The sequence below is a fragment of the Eurosta solidaginis genome, chromosome 1 (genome assembly GCF_040869045.1).
Source record: "Eurosta solidaginis isolate ZX-2024a chromosome 1, ASM4086904v1, whole genome shotgun sequence".
Taxonomy (NCBI): domain Eukaryota; kingdom Metazoa; phylum Arthropoda; class Insecta; order Diptera; family Tephritidae; genus Eurosta; species Eurosta solidaginis.
This window is the reverse complement of record NC_090319.1, coordinates 331385495-331400117: the sequence shown is the minus strand read 5'-3', so window position 1 is coordinate 331400117 and position 14623 is coordinate 331385495. Positions and strand designations below refer to the sequence as shown.

The window sequence follows — 14623 nt, the reverse complement described above, 5'->3', positions numbered from 1 at the left end:
CTTACACTATGTTGTCTATTTATCCCACGAAGGTTTTTGAGAGTGCTATCGATGTTCATGTTCCTTTGCCGGATATACATAGATGCGGTACGTCCCGGTAGCAAGCACCATTGAAATTCTAGCCCGACCATATCGGAAACGATGAATAAGACCACATTAAAACTTCTAGGCGATCCCACCACTAGTTCTAAAGGAAACTTGGGGTCGCCAGAGCCTCGCCTGCTAATTATGTGTATACTTTCATATTTGTAACAGGATTCTCCTCACAGAAGTGAGGTTGTAAATGTTGTTGCTATAAAGTTTTGTATTGCGCTCATCAACCCCTTGAATCCCTTTATCGTTATTACAACATTTATCTGTCCTTGAAAAATTTTTCGTGAACAAAGTTTGTGATTATAAAAGGCCGATAAATTTTAAAGTTCATAATGTGTACTTTACATGAGAAAACGGTCCTAACATGATACTTGTCCTAACAAAATATTTTATGATTTTTACTCATTCATTCTATTTTTATTATATCTTCTAACCATTGCATATCTGTTGTAACATCTTCGCTGATTTTTTGCATTTTTCTTTTCTTCTTTGAAATTACTTCCTCGACTTTATCCGCTGCAGCATTGTAGCTGTGCTTTGGCTTCTTTTTGCGTTTCTTTAGGTTAGTAACACTTACGCAAGTGTCATCATCATCGTCAGCAGTAGCAGCGGCACTTGCTTTTAAGTTTTGTTTGTTGTTGTTGTTGTTGTAGTGGTGTTTCGATTTCATTGATTCAGTATTCAGATTTCTCAAATATTGTCGGTTTGTTAAGGCTTCATGTAGTACCGCTGCTGATATTTTATCCGCCTTTTTTAGTCGATCAGCGATTCTCTTATCAACCCGTATACTTTTGTCAAATTGATGGCCATGCAAAGGATGACGAACCTTTATCATATCCGGCAATGACACCCGCTCTTCAGGTGGACATATGCTTTCAGCATGCTCTAACGTAACAGCTTCGCTTCCTTTCAAACGACCGCGTAATAAAATATTCCCTTTAATTGGCAACAGACGGAGGGAATAACGTCCTTTACGATTACAAAATCCAAAAGCACGTTTCTGTGGTTCAGCATATTCTACTGCCACGGTTTCAGCTGTATTGAAATTTGTACGTCCGGGTAACTTAAGTTTCTGACCCTGCAGCTCTGTATCGATATCTAATCCTTTGGGGCATTGCAATAGCCAAACTTCATCTTTGATTTCATCGACATTTTGGAATTCGCCTATTGCCGCTAACTCCTTACTGGGTTTAACTTCTTTGTAATCTGTGTTATTATCCAGAAAGAGTTGTTTAATATTGGTAGTTTCCATAGGAAGTTTTAGTCCAAACAATAAAACTGATGGATGTAAAAATAATTAAATTAAATAAATGCACGTGCAAAATGTTTGTTTATTCATTTAACCAGCGGTAGGCTGTCACAATCAGCTGATGGCAGCACTCATAAAAGTACCTGAAATGATTATGAGCAGGCTACACCTCTTCTATTGACATTTCGCGCTTTCGGCGAACACTATTTTTGTTGATGCGCTGCAAACATGCTTCCATCAATTCTTTGTTAGAAAATTGGTTCTCTAAACTGGAAGAAGACCCAAATGCGATAATTCTTTACTCCGCATACTCACACCTGCTAAAACTCGTCCAAAAATATTGGCAGTGGTGTCAAAAACGTGCTTTGGTCCCAGGACTATGAATCCCGATAAGAGAAACTGAAAATCGTATGAAGAAAACTGTCTACGCTGATATAGTTTTGATCTCCTCACCGAACCGGTGTTGGACCTACCCGTAAAAATTAGGGGCGCAAACTTTAGATTTCATTAGAAGTAAGCGGAAACTCCCCCAGCGGGTTAGGGGGTCAGAATATACCCGCGGTAAGTATGCCTGTCGTAAGTGGCGACTAAAATACCAGATTCAAGGGGCTATGTAGCGCAACCCTTCAGGTTGCCAGCGCAATATACAGCTTCTCCAAACCCAATTTTTAACTTTACCTATCCGCGGCGAATCCTGTTTCACTAACAGACGAGACTCTGGCGACCCCAAACTCCTCATGGAACTTGGGGGTGGGGAGGGAGGGATGGTCTGAAGGTTTCATGTGGCCATATAAATCGTTCCCGATATGGTCGGGCTAGCATCTTAATGGTGCGGTGCTATCGGAGCGTACCGGATCTGAATCCGGCAAAGGACCATCACATCGATAACACTCCCCAAAACTTTCGGGGAGGAACCTTATCGCTACAACAACAACAACAGGGGCGGAAACTGTTTTTCCTTTTATAACACAATTCCTTGCAAAACTATTAATTTTGGACTTTTAATATATTTGTATCAAGATAAAAATTATTTTCAGATTTTTATTACCTAAGTTCGAAAGAACTAGTTAAAATCGGACTTTTAAAAATAAAAGTCCGGAAATAAAAGTAAAATTTTTTTTTTATTTCTGATAAGTAGTTTCTCTGTTATCAAGCCGGACTTTTATTTTGGCCTTAAAAAACAAAAACTTAACTCTTATTTCCGCACTTTTATTTTTAAAAGTCCGATTTTAACTAGTTCTATCGGACCCAAAAAGTAAAAATACGGATTTTACTTTTATATTTGGACTTTTATGGAAAAAGTTCGAAAAATAAAAAGGATACATGATTCGACATGATATTGCATTTTCACCTAGTACAATTTTTTGACCAGGACTTTTTCGACTCCGAAAAAAAAATATAATTATTTTCCGTCCCTGACAAAAATACTTTGACAAAAATAAAATTTTTAATTTCCGCTTTCGTGTTCGTGGTCCTGGGTCGAAAGCACGTCTTTTAACACTTCTTACGATATTTTTGGACGGGTTTTAGCCGTTTTGAGCTGAAGTAAAAATTACCCCATATGTCAAATGAAAGAATTATCCTTAAGTTTCAAGGAAAAACACTTTTTTATTATTTTTCAAACTTAACTATAAAATTAGAGGAAAAGTGAAATAACCAACACTTTAAAATGTCAAAGAACTGCCAGATAAGCACATAAAGCGAATTTAGCAAAAAAAGAAAGTGAATCAAAAAAGTCAACAGTGCGTTGGTATGGAAAATAATCAAGAAGAAGCAATCAGCTGATGGAATAACACCACCTGTAATGAATTCGCCTTGGCGTTGCATGATGGAATTATAGAAGGTGGCGCATTGCGCATCACTTCAAAAAACGCGAGTACTCCATAAATAATGTAAGGAATACTCCTTTGGGAGTATAGGACTGCTCCAAATCTATTACTTTTTTGCAAATATATGAGAAAAAGACGCGCTGAGTTTTCCACAATCCCTCCCAATGTTTTTTTTTTCTTTTGACAGCTGATTTGACAACAGTGAAAATCGACGCCTCTCTATTGTGAAAATTCACGGCGGCAAGTTAGCAAAAGGCGATTACCAATAAAACAGCTGATCAATCCTACCTTATGGAAATCAATGTAATCGATTAATGTTGCCATACCAAAGAGGATAAATATAATAAGAGCCGCCACTCGTTATTTTTTAGGCATTTACTCGATGTAAACTGTGAGGTAGTCGCTACTTTTGTTTTATGAGGGACATTTCTGAATTGCCTTCCATTTATCCATGCGGTGTTGTCACTTTATGAAAACGTGTTTTTTGGAAAGAGAATTAAATAATTAATTAAATACAGTCGGAAAAATAAACACAAATACCCCTTGAAAATGTATAGAAGACATTTATAAACATCTCGCCCAAAAAAAAAGTAGCGACTACCTCACAGTTTACATCGAGTAAATGCCTAAAAAATAACGAGTGATGGCTCTTATTATATTTATCCTCTTTGCTTATTATATTTATCCTCTTTGGCCATACCCATGGTTCAATTATGTACAGGTTGGCTCATCTCATCAGCTGATTTTATTTATGTCATTGCATGGTCGAAGGGATTGTCAAAAGGAGATGGCAAATTCAAAATGAAACCAACACATTGGCAACATTTTATTTACAAATACAAAAACTGCTAAGTTTTATGTTTCCTTTCCATACCATTCGCACGAACCCCAATACACAGATTTTGACAATTTGAACAGACATATTTTGTTGCTTTACAGATGAGCCAACCTGTATATAGTTGAACCATGGCCATACCATAGATGAATGGATTTGCAACTCTTTGTTTCGAGAGAGCGTTGTCAAAATGCACATTTTTTATAACATTTGTCAATGATGCCACTCCAAACAAAAATTAAAAGATCTGAATATGGGGATTTTTGACATACATTTCGGCGATTATAGTTTCAATCATTTAATAAATTGATAGTCGTAAAATATTCATTTCTATAAACTTATTTTGCAATAATACGACTAGTTAGAGTCAAATATAAACAAATCTGAGTAAAACTAACATTTCGATTAAATTAATTAGTCAAATATTGTAACGCATTTAACTCGCAGTGAAATTTAACTCTTTTGAAATTTCAGTAAATCGGACCTATGATATAATAGTTAACATCATTTAATGGATAGGGCTTATCCTACATGTCTGACGTTCCAGGTTATGTGGTCAAAATGGACTGGTTGCATCGGGACTTCATATTTACAAAACCTGTTTTTATTTACCCTCCGCCTTCGAAATAATAATATCTACACAAAAACAAGTATTTTTATCCTCTTTCCCATAACTTTTGAACGCTATTCTACAGTTGTAGGTCAAACTAAAGTTTACCGAAATTTTTGGCCCGTTTTTCATTTTAGCTGGCACATTTTTTGTTCTGGCACCCGCTTCAGCTGGCCCGAGGGATTTATCTGTGATTGTTGCCAGCTCAAATTTGAGATAAATCCCTCGTGAGAACGCAAAAAATGAGAGCGTAAACAAATGTTTCGTATCAAGTCACCTTTGGCCATACCATATCATTAACGCCATAACCATTGTAAATTTTATCAAGTAGCGCAACTAACAGCTGATCGGTGAAAATTCGCACATTCACACGCACAGTTCTCGACTCAGTTTCAAAACAAAACTTTAGATTATTTAATTCAAATTTTAAAGTGAGATAATCCTTACAAATTTATGTATACAGAATATATATGGCGTTTTTGTTGTTATTAAAACAATAGTTTTATTTATATTAAAGCTCTTATCATTTTTTTTTTTAACTTTGAAAAATCTCCGAACACCATTCCTTCATTATATGACATTCGACTGCCTAGTCCACTGCCTTCCACTCTATTCGCAACATAACCTCTACTTAAGCTGCCAAACTATATAGTAAACAATGGCCATAACCATACCATAGCCAACAAAAATCTACAATTAGTTTTTGGTTTCTCGCCATATCCATAACCTAAAAATATTTGAGTCGGTGAATTTTAATAACTTTTTGTAGGTTTTACTCATTGTTTTGCATACGTTATGACTAAGAGACTTATTTTTAGTGGAATATGGCGCTAGGGTTAAGAAAGTTTAATTCGCCCTTAAGCCGGAGTTTCAAGGGGTTGTGTAGCGCAATATATAGCTTCTCCAACCCAATTGTCAACCTCACCTTCGAGCGGCGAATACCGTTTCACTAACAGTCGGAGGCTCTGGCGACCCCAAGCTCCTCAGGGAACTTGGGGGTGGGGAGGGAGGGATGGCCTGAAGGTTTAATGTGGCCATATAAATCGTTCCCGAGATGGTCGGGCCAGCACCTTAATGGTGCTGTTACCGGAGCGTATCGGATCTGTATCCGACAAAGGACCAGCACATCGATAACACTCCCCAAAGCCTTCGAGGAGTAACCTAATCGCTACAACAACAAAATAATGGAAAGTGTTGTGAAAAATCAACTACAAACGTACCTAGAAACTAATAATATACTGTCTCTAAACCAGTCCGGTTTTCGTAAGAATCATTCATGTGAAAGTGCAATAAACTTCGTCGTAAGTGAGTGGAAGAAGCGTCCACGAAAAACAATAATAGCAGCTCTATTTCTTGATTTTAAAAGAGCATTTGAAACAATAGACAGAGGTATTCTAATAAAAAAGCTGTATATGTATGGAATAAGAGGAAAAGATCTACTTTGGTTTAAGGACTACCTTACAAATCGTAGACAACAAACAAAAATAAAATCCACAAAATCAAGTTTTTCATATGTGAATACAGGGGTGCCCCAAGGATCTCTTCTGGGAGCAATTCTGTTTATAATTTACATAAATGATATAGAAAAAGTGATATCAAAATCCAAATTGGTAATGTATGCAGACGATACATTGGTATATACAGAAGCAGAAACAGTGGAAGAATGTAAACGAAAGTTAGAATGTGATATAGATGAAATTATGAAATGGCTTAAAATGAATAGGCTCAAATTAAATGAACAGAAAACAAAAGTAATGGTGATAAATACAAATAGCGAAATAAATTTAGAGATAAATAATACTAGTATTGAGCAAGTAACCAATATGAAATACTTAGGTGTAATAATAGACAATGAGCTCAAATTTAACAATCACGTGGACTATTTGTGTAAAAAAGCTGCAAAAAAGATTTACTTCTTTAGAAGAATACGAAATAAATTAGACACTTTAACAGCAATAAAAATATACAATACAATCATAAAGCCACATTTTGAATACTGTTCCACAATTCTGTACACATCTTGTAACCAATCACAAATAGGAAGGATACAGAAATTACAAAACAAATGTATGAGATCAATAATAAAATGCCACAAATACACCCCAATAAGTCACATGCTTGAAACATTGAAATGGCTAAATATTGAGCAAAAACTGATGCTCAATACACTAATAATGATTTTTAAAATTAAACAGAACAGGGCGCCGATGTATTTAACAAGTTGCATTCAGTATGTTAGAGATACACACCAATATGCTGTGCGGAATGCGAATGACTTTCGACTAGGATTACAGCGGACTACTGCAGCCCAAAACACATTATTATATAAGGGCCTTAACATATTTAACTCGTTACCTGATTATATCAAACGAGAGAATAATATTATGAATTTTAAACGGCTATGTATAGATCTTATTCGAGGCTAAAATATTTTTTATTACTTTTTACTTTTTATTACTTAATATATATATATATCATACACGTCTGTGAATTGAAAATGAATTTGTGATATTTAAAATTTATTGTGAAATCAAAAAATATGTAAACATATTAATAATAAATATCAATCTATCTAAAAAAAAAAAAAAAAAAAAAACAACCGGAGTCATTGGTGCCGTATGTCGTATCGCTGTATCCGTATCCCTAACGTAATCAGCTGTTTATCGGTACGGTGGTAGACCAAAACCCAATTGGTTGGCGACGATACGGTTACGACCTTAGCGGCACCAATAATCGATTGCATTGATCCTCATAAGGTTGGTCGAATCAGCTGCTAAAAGGTTACCGATACGGTTACCGATAAAGCACCAATGTCTCCAGCTTTACCATTGTTTACTATATAGTTTGGCAGCTTAAGTATAGGTTATGTTGCGAATAGAGTGGAAGGCAGTGGACTAGGCAGTCGAATGTCATATAATGAAGGAATGGTGTTCGGAGTTTTTTCAAAGTTAAAAAAAAAAACTGATAAAAGCTTTAATATAAATAAAACTATTGTTTTCATAACAACAAAAACGCCTTATATATTCCATATACATAAATTCGTAATGATTATCTCACTTTAAAATTTGAGTTAAATAATCTAAAGTTTTTTTTTGAAACTGAGTCGAGAACTGTGCGTGTGAATGTGCGAATTTTCACCGATCAGCTGTTAGCTGCGCTACTTGGTAAAATTTACAATGAGCTTTACTATTTTGAACGTTTTTTTCAAACATTCGCCACTTGTATCATAGCATACCTCAACAATGCTTTCTATATACGAATTTCTATGAGAAACTGCCTACCAAATAATGTGCTCAAAACGTTTGATCTTATCAGATTGGTCCTGGTTTCTAAACGGATTTGGATATCGTCTTTGATATGGTATTATCTTATTACAGATTCGCTTCCGTTTTTCCATTTGGTTCCGGTTTCGGTTTCGGTTTCAGTTCTGGTTCCGAACTAGGTTTCGGGTTTGATCCAGATTTCGGTATCGGTCCAGGGCCTTCAGGTTTCTGATAGTTTTCAGTTTGGTCCTTGAGCAAATTTCTGGCAACACTATGGGCGTTTCCATGTATCATGACGGAATCATACAAGGCGGCAGCAGGGCGACATGCTTACAAGCAATCAACCATAACACTTACACTTACACTATGTTGCTTATTTATCCCACGAAGGTTTTTGAGAGTGCTATCGATGTTGATGGTCCTTTGCCGGATATACATAGATGCGGTACGTCCCGGTAGCAAGCACCATTGAAATTCTAGCCCGACCATATCGGAAACGATGAATAAGACCACATTAAAACCTCGTGGCGATCCCACCACTAGTTCTAAAAGAAACTTGGGGTCGCCAGAGCCTCGCCTGCTAAAGATGTGTATACTTTCATATTTGTAACAGGATTCTCCTCACAGAAGTGAGGTTGTAAATGTTGTTGCTATAAAGTTTTGTATTGTGCTCATCAACCCCTTGAATCCCTTTATCGTTAATACATTTATCTGTCCTCGAAAAACTTTTCGTGAACAAAGTTTGTGATTATAAAAGGCAGATAAATTTTAAAGTTCATAATGTGTACTTTACATGAGAAAACGGTCCTAACATGATACTTGTCCTAACAAAATATTTTATGATTTTTACTCATTCATTCTATTTTTATTATATCTTCTAACCATTGCATATCTGTTGTAACATCTTCGCTGATTTTTTGCATTCTTTTTTTCTTTGAAAATACTTCCTCGACTTTATCCGCTGCAGCATTGTAGCTGTGCTTTGGCTTCTTTTTGAGTTTCGTTAGGTTAGTAACACTTACACAAGTGTCATCATCGTCAGCAGTAGCAGCGGCACTTGCTTTTAAGTTTTGTTTGTTGTTGTTGTTGGAGCAGTTTTTCGATTTCATTGATTCAGTATTCAGATTTCTCAAATATTGTCGGTTTGGTAAGGCTTCATGTAGTACCGCTGCTGATATTTTATCCGCCTTTTTTAGTCGATCAGCGATTCTCATCAAATTGATGGTCATGCAAAGGATGACGAACCTTTATCATATCCGGAAATGACACCCGCTCTTCAGGTGGACATATGCTTTCAGCATGCTCTAACGTAACAGCTTCGCTCCCTTTCAAACGACCGCGTAATAAAATATTCCCTTTAATTGGCAACAGACGGAGGGAATAACGTCCTTTACGATTACAAAATCCAAAAGCACGTTTCTGTGGTTCAGCATATTCTACTGCCACGGTTTCAGCTGTATTGAAATTTGTACGTCCGGGTAACTTAAGTTTCTGACCCTGCAGCTCTGTATCGATATCTAATCCTTTGGAGCATTGCAATAGCCAAACCTCATCTTCGATTTCATCGATATTTTGGAATTCGCCTATTGCCGCTAACTCCTTACTGGGTTTACCTTCTTTGTAATCTGTGTTATTATCCAGAAAGAGTTGTTTAATATTGGTAATTTCCATAGGAAGTTTTAGTCCAAACAATAAAACTGATGGATGTAAAAATAATTAAATTAAATAAATGCACGTGCAAAATATTTGTTTATTCATTTAACCAGCGGTAGGCTGTCACAATCAGCTGATGGCAGCACTCATAAAAGTACCTGAAATGATTATGAGCAGGCTACACCTCTTCTATTGACATTTCGCGCTTTCGGCGAACACTATTTTTGTTTATACGCTGCAAACATGCTTCCATCAATTCTTTGTTAGAAAATTGGTTCTCTAAACTGGAAGAAGACCCAAATGCGATAATTCTTTACTTCGCATACTCACACCTGCTAAAACTCGTCCAAAAATATTGACAGTGGTGTCAAAAACTTGCTTTGGGCCCAGGACTATGAATCCCGATAAGAGAAACTGAAAATCGTATGAAGAAAACTGTCTACGCTGATATAGTTTTGATCTCCTACTGAACCGGTGTTGGGGCGCAAACTTTAGATTTCATTAGAAGCAAGCGGAAACTCCCCCAGCGGGTTAGGGGGTCAGAATATACCCGCGGTAAGTATGCCTGTCGTAAGAGGTGACTAAAATACCAGATTCAAGGGGCTATGTAGCGCAACCCTTCAGGTTGCCAGGGCAATCTACAGCTTCTCCTAACCCAATTTTTAACTTTACCTATCCGCGTCGAATTCTGTTTCACTAACAGACGAGGCTCTGGCGACCCCAAACTCCTCATGGAACTTGGGGGTGGGGAGGGAGGGATAGTCTGAAGCATGGTACAAAGATTTTTTTTTCTAAAGATTTTACCTAAAACTTGGTGCATACAAAACTGTTCGGCCAAGGGAGATGCCCGCTTAATGGAGGTGTCCGTTAGGAGAGGTTCCTCTGTATGTACATTGTAGATATAAAAAAAAAAATTATATTTGAGTCCCAGTAGCACAAAATTTATATGTAATTTTTGGACCTAAACACTACCATCTGAGGGATTCAAGGGGTTGTGTAGCGCAACCCTTTCAGCTTGCCAGCGCAATATATAGCTTCTCCAAACCCGATTGTCAACCTCCCCTATCCGTGGCGAATCCTGTTTCACTAACAGACGAGGCTCTGGCGAGCCCAAGCTCCTCATGGAACTTGGGGGTGGGGAGAGAGGGATGGTCTGAAGGTTTAATGTGGCCATGTAAATCGTTCCCGAGATGGTCGGGCTAGCATCTTAATGGAGCGGTGCTCCCGGTGCGTACCGGATCTGAATCCGGCAAAGGACCACTTCGATAACACTCCCCAAAACTTTCGGGGAGGAACCTTATCGCTACAACGACAACAACAGGGGCGGAAACTGTCTTTCCTTTTATAATATAATTCCTTGCAAAACTATTAATTTTGGACTTTTAATATATTTGTATCAAGATAAAAATTATTTTCGGATTTTTATTACCTAAGTCCGAAAGAACTAGTTAAAATCGGACTTTTAAAAATAAAAGTCCGGAAATAAAAGTAAAATTTTTTTTTATTTCGGATAAGCCGTTTCTCTGTTATCAAGCCGGACTTTTATTTTTGCCTTAAAAAATAAAAACTTAACTTTTATTTCCGCACTTTTATCTTTAAAAGTCCGATTTTAACTAGTTCTATCGGACCCAAAAAATAAAAATACGGATTTTACTTTTATATTTGGACTTTTATGGAAAAAGTTAGAAAAATAAAAAGGATACATGATTCGACATGATATTGCATTTTCACCTAGTACAATTTTTTGACCACGACTTTTTCGACTCCGAAAAAAAAATATAATTATTTTCCGTCCATGACAAAAATACTTTGACAAAAATAAAATTTTTAATTTCCGCTTTCGTGTTCGTGGTCCTGGGTCGAAAGCACGTCTTTTGACACTTCTTACGATATTTTTGGACGGGTTTTAGCAGTTTTGAGCTGAAGTAAAAATTACCCCATATGTCAAATGAAAGAATTATCCTTAAGTTTCAAGGAAAAACACTTTTTTATTATTTTTCAAACTTAAATATAAAATTAGAGGAAAAGTGAAATAATCAACACTTTAAAATGTCAAAGAACTGCCAGGTAAGCACATAAAGCGGATTTAGCAAAAAAAGTAAGTGAATCAAAAAAGTCAACAGTGCGTTGGTCAAGGCGAATCTATACTAGGTGGTGGCAAAGCGAATTCAACCAATTCGCCGTGCTGAAGAATTTTAAGTCAAAAGAAAATTTTCATTGATTTCGATTAACTGACATGTTGTAGTACAAGGCGATGTATGGAAAATAATCAAGAAGAAGCAATCAGCTGATGGGATAGCACCACCTGTAATGAATTCGCCTTGGCGTTGCATGATGGAATTCAAGGCGAATCTATAACAGGTGGTGGCAAAGCGAATTCAATCAATTCGCCGTGCAGATGAATGTCAAGTCAAAAGAAAATTTTGATAGATTTCGATTAACTGACATTTTGTTGTACAAGGCTTTGTATGAAAAATTATCAAGAAGAAGCAATCAGCTGATGGGATAACACCACCTGTAATGAATTCGCCTTGGATGGAATTATAGAAGGTGGCGCATTGCGCATCCCTTCAAAAAACGCGAGTACTCCATAAATAATGTAAGGAATACTCCTTTGGGAGTATAGGACTGCTCCAAATCTAATCTGTATTCATACAAAAAATGTGCTCCAATTAACATTGCGATGTCCTAGGAGAGGAGTAGGTGATCCCACCCTCGCTTTGTTTGTGAGTATTCCATAGAGTACATACGTGAGAGTACTTTCCAAAGTACTTTCACTGTAGTACTCCATGGAGCACCCACTGAGGATCATATGCCAAAGTACTAAAGAGGAATTGTGTCGGAAAGAATTATCGGAGTGAATTTAATTTAAAATGAAGGTAAATGAAGAGGGGCAATACAACTTTTATATTTTTTACTACGAATATTCTTATGTTATTTAGCATTTGCGTGAATAAAGAAACTAATATTTCTCTATACCATAGCGGAACGATACAAGGTGGCAGCATGGTGACATACCTACAAACATAAATAAAAATTTAATGTACTTTGTTTTTGTAAATTCGATGGACAAATGTCAAAATCGTACTGCACCGTATTTTGATGTATCAAATCAAATAAAAAAAGCTTAAAATCAGCTGTCCCATGCTGCCACCTTGTATCGTTGTGCCATGCTCTATACATACTATAGTATGTATACATAAAACCAGTGCGCTGTTGCATTTTATCAGAGTTGTCAAAGTAAAATTTTATTATTAGTAATTTGCATGCAATATTTTACTTTAGGCAACTCTGTTCGATCGTCATCTGCCGTCTTTCAGTGAGTTTTACAGCTCCGGCTCACGCTCAATTCTCACGGGAATGCTCTGGATTATTGAGAGACTTGAGAAGCAGATGTCGTGATATTTTCGCACACGGGAAATGTGATAGGCAGATGTTGTCGCTGTTTTTCATTTAACTCATACGGCGAAAGGCTTAGCGGCGACATCTATTTTTCAAAAGTATTTTTATTAAAGGCAGCGTTGCCAAACTAAAGACAAGAAATTAACAAATTATCTGGCTCAAAAATTGAACCAGACTCTATCTGGATTTATCTGGCGGTAATAGTCTAGTTGAGGGGACGACTGCTAATACGCGTCAAAAAATATCTAGAGATGTGTCAAAAGACGCGTATTAATCTCGAGAACAATAATCCGAAGGCGGAAAAAATATTAACGAAAAACCGAAAAAAGACCCGAGGGTACCTCCGAAACCGGGGGTGGGATCCATAGTATTTTTGCGCAGAACACCTTCCTGCGTTGGCGGCCTTCGGCCGCGCTTATAACAAATAACCCTGGGCTCCGCCATGCCAAGTCCGGGTGTGTGGCACAATTTTTTTGGGGGTAAAAGCACAACAACAACTACATGAAAATCGCCAACTTCAACTGCAAATATCTCCGGACAGATATATAATTTTCCTTTTCCGCCTTCGGATTATTGTTCTCGAGATTAATACGCGTATTTTGACACCTCTTTCGATATTTTTTGACGCTTATTAGCAGTGGACCCCTCATAAGTGAAAATGCAACCTTCCTTTGTATTTTGTTGTTGCCGCTCATACATAGAATGTCAATCGTTCTTTCAATTTCTGCTGTGAACAGTGATGGAAGAAGAAAAATGGCATTTGTATCAACAAACCGAAAACTAAAACAGAATATTAACTATATTCCGGTCTTGTCTTTTCGCGCGAGCGGTCGTTCGGGTCATCCTCTACTCAACGTCAATTTTCGGGCTTTTTGCGTTGAGTGAAAAATTAAAATAGGCAACAAGGTTGGCTTCTGTGCTTCCCTCGGGCGTTTTGGCGGAGTTAGGAGATGCAGTGCCTCCCTTACCTGGAGTTAGGGCGGTTTTATGCACTCCTAATAGGAATCAGTGACATTGAAAAAATGGCGTGGTGCCAATTAAATACCTAACCTCAATATTATACATACATACATAAACTAACGGAAAACCTGGCGTGATGCCATAAAAATCAAACGGTTTTTATATACGAACGGGACTTGAACCCGAATCAGTGACATTGGAAAATTGCGTGGTGCCAAGAAAAAACCTAACCTAATATTATACACACATACATAAACTAATGGAAAACCTGGCGTGACGCCATAAAAATTAAATGTGTTATATATACGAACGGGACTTTACCCATAACGGGGCGTGGTGCCATGAAAAAAAAAAACAAAAAATTTACTTTATACAAATAACGGAATTGAAAGATAACCTGGCAGTACAAGGGCTCTTTAAAGCACCTTGCCAACCGACGCTTGCGTATGCGGTGTCAATTAAAACCAAAAAAAAAAAAAAAAAGAACATTAACTAGTAAAAGTTGGTTTACTGATATAGGAGCTCTTTGCCGTTCGCGAAATAGATTCTTTCACACCGACGCAGCACAAGCAGTTGGCAAAATTCCAATTAATGCAATGAAATTTGATTTAATGTCAATATCTGGCCATAAATTATATGGTCCAAAGGGTATTGGCGCACTTTATATACAGAGTGGTGGTGGACAAGACCGTGGTATACGTAGTGGTACTGTACCTGTACTGATTTGGT

General features: G+C 37.1%; 1 protein-coding gene and 1 pseudogene across 1 annotated transcript; both read right to left on the bottom strand.

The window, feature by feature from the left end:
• Positions 1-411: 411 nt before the first annotated feature.
• LOC137244336 (uncharacterized) lies at positions 412-1456 on the bottom strand. Its single transcript, XM_067773220.1, has one exon. The coding sequence runs from the start codon at positions 1343-1345 to the stop codon at positions 500-502; it is 846 nt and encodes a 281-aa protein (XP_067629321.1). The 5' UTR covers positions 1346-1456; the 3' UTR covers positions 412-499.
• A 7258-nt stretch (positions 1457-8714) lies between these two features.
• Positions 8715-9649, bottom strand: LOC137244329 (uncharacterized; annotated as a pseudogene).
• Positions 9650-14623: the final 4974 nt, after the last annotated feature.

Excerpts from the sequence above, each read along its gene's own strand:
- LOC137244336 (XM_067773220.1), bottom strand. The coding sequence starts at position 1,345 with ATGGAAACTACCAATATTAAACAACTCTTTCTGGATAATAACACAGAT.